This window comes from Gossypium hirsutum, chromosome A11 (genome assembly GCF_007990345.1).
Source record: "Gossypium hirsutum isolate 1008001.06 chromosome A11, Gossypium_hirsutum_v2.1, whole genome shotgun sequence".
Lineage (NCBI taxonomy): Eukaryota > Viridiplantae > Streptophyta > Magnoliopsida > Malvales > Malvaceae > Gossypium > Gossypium hirsutum.
The window spans coordinates 5,660,763-5,670,875 of NC_053434.1; the positions used below are offsets into that span (position 1 = coordinate 5,660,763).

The 10,113-nt window shown below is 31.9% G+C and overlaps 1 protein-coding gene across 1 annotated transcript; it reads left to right on the plus strand.

Annotated features, from left to right (window-relative positions):
• The first annotated feature begins 3,847 nt into the window (after positions 1-3,847).
• Positions 3,848-9,840, plus strand: LOC107923108 (probable methyltransferase PMT26). Its single transcript, XM_016853319.2, has 9 exons — positions 3,848-4,214; positions 4,720-6,218; positions 6,306-6,455; positions 7,567-7,837; positions 7,918-8,028; positions 8,118-8,295; positions 8,607-8,879; positions 8,975-9,169; positions 9,355-9,840. The coding sequence occupies exons 2-9, from the start codon at positions 4,767-4,769 to the stop codon at positions 9,581-9,583; spliced, it is 2,859 nt and encodes a 952-aa protein (XP_016708808.2). The 5' UTR covers positions 3,848-4,214; positions 4,720-4,766; the 3' UTR covers positions 9,584-9,840.
• Positions 9,841-10,113: the final 273 nt, after the last annotated feature.

The following is a 10,113-nucleotide window of genomic DNA, read 5'->3' on the forward strand; positions in this document are numbered from 1 at the left end:
TTCCACTATTGGTTATGGTTTTTCATTTCAAAAAAACTATTTCCTAATTCTTTTAGCTGTACAAAGCAATGACTTTGGGTTTTTCCTTTTATGAATTTCCTTGTTGCAGAGAAGAAAGGAACCTGGGAGAAAAGGAGAGAAATTAGACGGTTGCCCGCCCCATTTGGTGAAATGTCTTCACCTTTATGGTCTACAAAAAGCCCTCTATTTTTAGAACAATTTTATACCGCAATGTACCCTCGCCAAGTAAAATCAATTAATGCCTCACACTTTGTAATCCCTCTTAAATCAGTCCTCGATCGACATAGTTAATTCTGCTTGAAAAGATTTTGATTTCAAATTATCAAATGAATACAAATCAAAATATTTATATACACCAACTTTTATCACTGTCAATATATATATTGATATTTAGAAGATATTTAGGATAATTTCTTAAAATTTGCTGAGTAATTTTTGTCTTTTATCTTATCAATAGGAGCCTATTTATACTATTGCAGCTCGGAACTTGACCTTATACTATTTTGTTTTAACTCCATCGTTTCTAAAACTGACATTTCGTGTGGGCTTTAGGTCTGCTGGACACGTGTTTCATTCTGGGTCGCTTGCAAAATATGTAATCTCCTTTCTATGAGCGCCTTGGGCCTTTAGCGAGCACCTTGCGTATATGCGGACTTGGGTTGCGGTCGTTGCTCGGATTGTGCGAGCTGGACCTGCAAGTTGGATTCGCGAACTCCCTTGTTATCCTCTTGTTGTTCGCCTTGCACTCGATTGTTCGGTGGTACCTATTCAGGTCGCGGGTGACAAACACGAGTCTTATCTAGGACTCGAGTTGACTATTACTGATGTATAACAAAACTAATGATAATTTTTTTAAGAGAATATTTTTTAAAATGAGATAATTTTTTAAACATTAGTTTAAGTTATTTTAATTAAGCATAATGATAAATTTAGCCATTGATATTTACATAGTTTGAGTTACATGTTAGTAATATACTTTTTTATAAAAAAATATGCAATGGTTATCATGAAATAAAATAAAATTATATTAAGTGAACGAATTTAATTTAAAAATATTATAAAATATGTCTTATAAAGGTAACACTCTAATAAAAGGAGAGTTCGATTATACTACTTTTAACGGATTGACTTTATCACTAAATAATATTGTAATTAATAAAAGAAAAGTTAGAACTTAATTACAAATTATTTGAGCCCTAGTCATATATATGTTTCAATCGATTCTTTCATTAGCTCAACACAATCCCATACAAACTGATACATTGAATAAATGAAAACGACGAATAAAGAAATATCTTGCATGTATCACTATCTGCAATGAATACATTTTTCACAAAAAAAATAAAAATATTTAGTAATTAATTTAATTTATTTGAAGGGTTATATTTGAAGTTCAAAATGAATTTTTTTCTTATATAAATAAATTTTCTTTATTTTTTCTCATTTAATTAATTTTATGCTTTCATTACTTTCTTTTCCCCGTTTCTCCTCCTTTAATTTTTCTCATTTAATTAATCTTTTCTCGTTTAAAAATTTGACCTAACTTCAAAATTCGTACAGTGATTGTCTGGTTAATTTTTTTAGAATCCAAACAATACGGATTTTTAATATTTGGATCTGATCCAACTTGAAATATTACATATTTTATTAAATTTTATAAAATAAATTAAAATAAATTATAAAATATTTAAAAATCAATCTTAATTTAAAACAAGTAATCAAAATCAAAGTAAACTCTCACAAAACCACAAATTCAAAATAATAAAATCTATAACTTTTTATTTTTCAGTGACTAATATTTCATGTCATTTACTTTAATTATATTCCCTTAAATATTTGTTGTTTTTTGGCCTAAATTTCTAACATATTTTCTCAAATTGGTATATTTACTAGAGGAAAGATGTGAGGCAAATAATTGCTTAAAACAAATGTTGTCACTTCTATTAAATTTTACATTATTTTTCTAGTTATTTGTAATTTCATTTATTTTTTATTTTTATAATAATTCATCATAATAATTATTAAGTATTAAATAAATTGTAACTTGACGATGATAATTAATTTGCAATTCAAATATTTATTATAAATTTAAATATTTATTATAATTTTAATATTTTTATAGTTATTATAAATATTTGAAAAACCACATTCAAATTCAAATAATTACTAAACATTTATTATTTTTTAAGGATTGCTTTGCCATGTCAATTTGAGGTACATATGGTTCCCTACTTGGTCCACCAACTACGTCATTATTTAACTGTAAAATTGGATGTAATTTTTAATAAAATGACAATTTTTTGTTTAATCTAACATATAAGAGCTAATTTATCTTCTTCTTCTTTTTTTTTAATAAATGATACAAAATACAATTCGAGCCTTAGCATAAGGGCCTCCATTATATTTTTACCCCTAATAATATTAAGGGTAAACAATAGAAATAATCATTCAACTATAAGCATGTTTTTATTTTGATCACCGACATTTAAAATTTTCTATTTTAGTCACTAACATTATCAAAAAACAATACTCTGGTGACTCTTTTATTAAATCACTAATATAATATTGCATGACCTTTTCTATTAGCATAATAACAAATTTAGCCCTCCAATATTTTTCAGATTTTATATATTTTGTCCCATTTCTAAAATAAAAAATCAAAAAATTCAACTCTCAACTTTACATATTCTATTAATTTAGTAATTAGTCTTGATTATTAAAAAATTAAAATTAAAAATTTTAAAAAACTTTAAAAATATTTAAAAGTTTAATTTTTGATAAAAATATATACAAAATTATACAAATATGTATAAATAATTGAATACCTATCTTCTCATGTTCTAACATGATATCTATTTATTAAAAGAATAATTTTATAAATAAAATAATTTAAGGAAAAAAACATGAAAACGACTTAGGTAGAAGTTGGGTTAACATTAACGATAACCAAATTCATATTAGGTCAAAAACTACAACATAAGGTCGAAAAGAGTAAGAATTAATGTCTTTAGGTTGTTGTTCATAATAAGTTTGTTGCATCTGAAGTTGTGCTTGCAAGCAAAATTGGAAATATAGAAGTGAGGATGTATTGGAGACCTAATAGGTGAAAGGCCATAGCAGCAGCTCCACAACCTATTCTTTGTTTGATGACATAAAGATGTATGATATGAAAATTGAAAAATTCAAAATAAGGGTTATTGATACCGTTGGTTGTGGGCGAAGGTGATGCCTAACGTTTGACAGACTTAACGAAGACTAAGGGATAAAGCCAAAAATAAATTATTATTTATAAAATAAAACTAAAAAATATGAAAATTTTGAATATTGTTTAAGACTTTTTTTTAATATTTCATTTATAAAATTATTATTTTAATAAATAAATTTCATGTTAGAAAAAAATAAGGTATTCATTTATTTATAATTTTATATGTATTTTTATCGAAAAATATATTTTTAAATATTTTTTTTATTTTTAAAGTTTTTTTAAATTTTTAAGAACCAAGATTAAATTGATAGAATGTGTAAAGTTAAGGGTTAAATTTGTTGAATTTTTAGAATTAGGATCAAATTGATAGAATTAATAAAATTTAGAGGACTAAGTTTAATATTATATCAATAAGAAAAAGTCACACCCAACATTCCACAAATGATCTAATGGATAAGTCACCAAAATATTAATTTATGATAACACTAGTGACTAAAATAAAAATTTCAATATAAAAATGATTAAAACAGAAATAGACTAATAATTTGGTGACTATATAGAGAGTTTTCCCTAATATAAAAGAGCATGTATTATTTATTAATTTTTTGAAAATTGTTGAGAGGAAACAAAGGGAGCCTAATTAACCCGCTATTTTGGCGGGCATTCCGCTTCCCACTTCCTTTCCCGTGGCCGACTCTTTCTCTTGGTGTTGCATCGTTCACCACTCCCCTCTTCCCCTTTTTATCTCTCATTTGTTTTTGCTTTGAATATATAATCTCTAAATTTTACACCATTAAACCAACTAGAAAGGAAGGAAGAAAAAACTCTTAATTCCAGCGTTAGCTAAAAGCTGGAATTCTCTGTTATATGTATATATTTACAAAAGAAATAAATCAGCATCATTCTGCCGTTGCTTAATGCAGAAACAATCAATAACGACTTTTAAAGCTCTCTTCTTTGCTTCAGATCTTTCCATTTTTGTTTTCAGGTATATTTCTTTTGTTTCCGAGTTAGATTTCTTTGTTTTGTTGTTGATCTAGTGTAATAAGAGTCTTGAACTTGTATCGGCTTATCTCTTCCATCTGTGTTGAGCTAAATTTTGAACAATTTTTTATATGATATCAATTGTTGTTTATTGGTTCAAAATTATTAAATTTATTTAGAAAAAAATTATTTTAAAATGTGATAGCGGTTTCTTTCTTGTTTTCCAAGGCATAGATTGTTTTCCTAGATCTTGATGTTCGAACTGTATAATTCTTTGCAATTTCAATTATATGATCCGTTGCTTTATTATTCACACACACACACATATATATATATGAAGAGAGGTATACCTGCACTTGTATAAATTTAGATTTAATATTTTTTAGTGTATGCGAGTAAAATTTAATTTAGTTTTACTATAAGTGGATTTATTTGAATTTCTTAGATATGTTGAATTTTTCAATGATGTATTAGCCTAGTTATGATGTTTGTTTTCATAAACATTTCAGGTTTGTATTTTTGAAGATTTGATTGGAAAAGGAGGGAAATAGTTGCCATGGCTTTAGGAAGATACAATAGGGTAGATAATAATAACAATAAGTCTTCGAGTTATTGTTCCACCGTCACCATTGTGATTTTCATGGGATTATGTTTAGTTGGGATTTGGATGATAACTTCGTCCTGGGTTGTCCCGGTCCAAAACGGGGATGACCCGGCTGAAGAAAAGAAAAATCAGCTCAAGGATCAGGTTGAGACGGTAATCGTGGATAGCAATGACAGAGACAATAAGCCGCAGTTTGAAGATAAGCGTAATGATCTACATAAAGATGGCCCAGAAAAGGATTTAGACGTGAGTCTGGATAAATATAAAGGTAAAGCCAACTTAGCTGCAGAAGAAAATCAGGAGAAAACTGAAGAGACTAAGTGGGTCAAGTCTAAGAAGGATAATCAGCAATTCAATTCTGTAGGTGGAGAGAAAAACGTTTACAACAGTGAGAATCTGGGTGGACAAGGGTCTGAAAATGCTGAAAAGAAATCTCATTCTAATAAGGATGACAAGAAATCTGGTTCTGATAATGCTGAAAAGAAAGGAGATGAAAGCACTTCCAGGACTTATGGGGATAAGGTTGATAAAAATGATGACAAGGTGTCGGATAAACGCTCAGCTGATCAGGTGAAAAAGAAGAGTTCAAATGAAGATTCCCCAAAAGGAGATAAGGTGTTTGATAAAAGCTTTGATGATCAGGTGAAAAAGAGCTCAAATGAAGTTTTCCCTAAAGGGGATAAGGTTGACAAAAATAATGACAATGGGTTCGATAAAAGCTCTGATAGTCAAGTGAAAAAGAGTTCAAATGAAGATGCCCCAAAAGGAGATAAGGTGTTTGATAATAGCTTTGATGATCAGGTGAAAAAGAGCTCAAATGAAGTTTTCCCTAAAGTGGATAAGGTTGACAAAAATAATGACAATGTGTTCGATAAAAGCTCTGATAGTCAAGTGAAAAAGAGTTCAAATGAAGATGCCCCAAAAGGCGATAAGGTGTTTGATAAAAGCTCTGATGATCAGGTGAAAAAGAGCTCAAAAGAAGTTTTCCCTAAAGGGGATAAGGTTGACAAAAGTAATGCCAATGTGTTCGATAAAAGCTCTGGTAGTCAAGTGAAAAAGAGCTCAAATGAAGTTTTCCCATCTGTTGCTCAATCTGAGCTTTTGAATGAAACCATGATTCACAATGGATCATTCACTACTCAAGCGGCAGAATCAAATAAAGAAAAAAATGCTCAGTCATCATCAAACTCATCATCAAAGGATTACATTTGGAAGCTTTGCAATTCCACTGCCGGGCCTGATTTTATCCCATGCCTTGACAATTGGGAAGCCATCAGGAATCTTCCTACTAACATACATTATGAGCATCGAGAAAGGCACTGTCCAGAAGTGCCACCAACCTGCCTTGTTCCTCTTCCTGAAGGATACAAATTCCCAATAGAGTGGCCGAAAAGTAGGGACAAGGTACTTGAACTTAATATGTTCTGGTTTAAGTTTTCACTTTGGTTTTGTGACTGATAAGATGAATTAACAAAAGCTTTCCTCCTTCAGATTTGGTACAAAAATGTTCCCCACTCCAAGCTAGTAGAATTTAAGGGGGGTCAGAATTGGTTGAAAATTACTGGGGATTACTTAACATTTCCTGGTGGTGGAACCCAGTTTAGGAGAGGTGCACTTCATTATATCGACTTTATACAAAAGGTGAGTGCTCGAAGTGAACGTATATCTTTGAATTTCTTTATTATATCATACAATTTATTACTGTGTTTCACTCCTTCTGGTGTGGTCACTACTTGTTGAATATTCATTCTAGTCTTTCAATTTGTTAACTATTATTACAGTGGTAAACTTATATAACACATGATAAAAGCTTTGATATGAATGTCATTTGTTCTGAAGCTATAGCTTAAAATGACATTTCGGTACCTTAAAGTGAAACACAATAGCTATTGTTTATCAGTTCCTTCGATTTCCATTATGAGCCAACCGTGATTGTTTTGATAGTAATCTGAATTCTACGAATACAACATATCATCCATGTCAATATTATGCTTACCTATAATGCATTGGCTTAAAATCTGTGTTACAACCAAACTGTTCATTAAGGTCTATTGAGATTTTAATGAGTGCATATTTCCTAATAAGTTAATACTTCCTGTAATTACAAGTTGTAGAAAAAGCCTATCTACCGTAAAAGAAGCAATTTAGTGGATTTTAACTTAGAAACCCTATAGGCAGCTAGCAGAGGCAAACATAATGAGTACTTCCAAGCAGATTTTTATTTTAATAGGTATGTTAAACCCACAATTTTACGTTCCATGAAAGAGGTCGCGAGCTTATACTTGAAGCCTTTCCTAGATGTGAAATTTTTTGTTTTTATTGGAGCATTTCTTCCAATAAGTTGAAATTGATTCATCAAATCCTCATTTCTAATTGCTTATTAATGGGAGTAGGGATTGGAGTATTCATGAATAAGTTTTGTAGTTAACAGGCATGCCCGTAAGGAGAGTCAAGAAGTTCATAGTATCTCAATTCTGGACACATGTTGATATATGTTTTAATGAATGCTTATGTGTGCATATGATATATCTGTTTCATTTCTCTCGAGGCGTTCATCCGCAACTTTGATTGCGTGAATCTTTCTACAAATATTTGATGCTTTAAAAGAATGTTTGTTTACCACGTCTGGAATTATCTGTTGCATTCCGATAATGATGACAATAAGCAAAAAATTACTTTTATTCATGGTCAATATTTTCCTCTCCTGCATATGTTATATCAACTTGCGCTTGATGTTTGATTATTCATGCAGGCTGTGCCTGATATAGCATGGGGAAAACGCTCTCGTGTAATATTGGACGTCGGATGTGGGGTTGCCAGCTTTGGAGGTTATCTTTTTGAAAGAAATGTGCTGGCCATGTCCCTAGCACCAAAAGATGAACATGAAGCTCAAGTACAATTTGCACTTGAAAGGGGGATTCCTGCTGTGTCTGCTGTGATGGGTACTAAAAGACTTCCCTACCCTGGCACTGTATTTGATATTATTCATTGTGCACGATGTAGAGTGCCATGGCACATAGAAGGTATATTTCAACCTACTTCACAAAATTTTAATTATGGGATTGGCTGTGCTTGAATATTTGTTGGTCTTAGCAATATGCAGGTGGTAAACTCCTCTTGGAGCTCAATCGTTTGCTGCGACCCGGTGGTTTCTTTTTGTGGTCTGCTACTCCTGTTTATCAGTTAAAAGCTCAGGATGTTGAAATCTGGAAGGGTATATAATTCCATTGTACCGTCTTTGGCCTTGTATGAGAACTATTTTGTGTCTTACTGCTGCCTAATTTATGTGTGGATTTTGTACAGCTATGATTGAACAAACAAAAGCTATGTGCTGGGAGCTTGTAAACAAAACTTCTAAAGAACCAATAAATAAGGTGGCCATAGCAACATTTAGAAAGCCTACATCTAATGAGTGCTATAAGCAAAGGTCACAACAAGAACCTCCACTATGTCTCGAGTCCGATGATCCAAACGCGGCTTGGTAATATTTTTTTTCCCTCTAACTTGGATGTAAAAAGTATATTCCGGCTAAAACTATTCTAGCACTTCTTTATAAGATGACACCAGAAATATCCACTGCACGGTAAGCAAGATAACATGCATTCTTTGACTAAGCTACGGAAATACTCTTTTTCTAAGTTCAGCACAACTATCTGATTGACCTGTAGGAACAAAACGCATATCACTAATCCAAAGAATCTCGTTGCTCTTTCCACTGGTACTTTAGAATAAATATGGATCTCTTGCAATATAGCTATCCAAAGAGCCATTCGTTTTATTTCTTATCGACAGGAATGTGCCACTTCAAACATGCATGCACAAAGTGCCTCTAGATCCATCAGAACGTGGGTCTAAGTGGCCTGAGGAATGGCCAGCAAGGTTGGAAAAATCACCTTATTGGTTGTTGAGTTCCCAAGTTGGAGTTTATGGCAAAGCAGCACCAGAAGATCTTGCTGCAGACAATGAGCATTGGAAACAGGTGGTAACCAAGTCATACATGCAAGGAATGGGAATAAATTGGTCATCAGTCAGAAATGTCATGGACATGAAAGCTGTTTATGGAGGGTAAGCAACAATTTCCTTTTTCCCTATGAAGTAGGAAGGAAATAACGGTTTGACAGGCTTCCCTTTTAGTTATTCTGACTGTGGTATGCGCACAGATTTGCTGCGGCACTCAAAGATATGAATTTATGGGTCATGAATGTGATCCCAGTTGACTCTCCAGATACACTTCCCATAATATATGAAAGAGGTCTGTTTGGCATATATCATGATTGGTGTGAATCATTTAGCACCTATCCAAGATCTTACGATCTTCTCCATGCCGACCATATATTCTCCAGGGTTAAAAAGAGGTTTGTATTTTTCATATTTCTTTGAGTCATAGTTCTATAACCTGTTCTTTTAATAAATAAAAATTCCATTTACCTTTTCATCATGTATGGTTTAGAACCAGAATCCCTATTTCCAGTGTAAGCCATAATATGCTATTAATCATCTGCTTCACCCTTTAACTTTGCCATTGTTTACGAACACGTAGGTGCAATTTCGTGGCTGTGGTTGCCGAGGTGGATCGTATTTTAAGACCGGGAGGAAAGCTTATTGCTCGGGATGATGTCGAAACCATTACCGAGCTGGAGAATATGGTACGGTCCATGCATTGGGAAGTCCGGTTGAGTTACTCTAAGGACAAGGAAGGCTTGCTGTGTGTCCAGAAATCCATGTGGCGACCTACAGAGGTGGAGACGCTCACATATGCCATTGCTTAGGCATGCTATCTCCTATCATCACATTCTCGTTTTTGCCACATTTTGCAATTTTTGGTGATTAGTTCTCTATGTTATAGCCTTTGTAGGCTTGTATCATGTTAAGTAGGCCTTTAGTTTATTATTATTATTATTATTATTATTATTTTATTCCTTTAAACTCTAAGCTTGGCGTTTCCAAGTTTTCCTGTAATATCATACTGTGAGTTCTTCAATGGAAAATAATGTTCAGGCATTCATGGCTGGAACATTTATAGAAACTAAAGCTGGCAATAATGTTACAAAAACCACTACTAATGAAAGTTATTAAACTAACTATTCCAGTAATCTGGATAATCAATTTTACAATATACGATCAATTAAACGATAAAAAGCAATACATTACAAAATCTTTGAAATTTCAATACTGGAAAATTTTAAGCTTAAATTCAAGAGCTTATAAGAAACAAGAACGAAAATGGAAATATGATTCATTGTTACAATGTTTAACCACCATATATTACGAACAGCGTTAAAAAAAGAGATTATATAAG

Bases quoted from the DNA above. Each gene is read 5' to 3' on its own strand.
- LOC107923108 (XM_016853319.2), top strand. From the start codon at position 4,767: ATGGCTTTAGGAAGATACAATAGGGTAGATAATAATAACAATAAGTCT. The intron at 6,456-7,566 runs GTGAGTGCTCGA...TTATTCATGCAG, and splicing joins ATATCGACTTTATACAAAAG to GCTGTGCCTGATATAGCATG. The intron at 8,880-8,974 runs GTAAGCAACAAT...GTATGCGCACAG, and splicing joins ATGAAAGCTGTTTATGGAGG to ATTTGCTGCGGCACTCAAAG.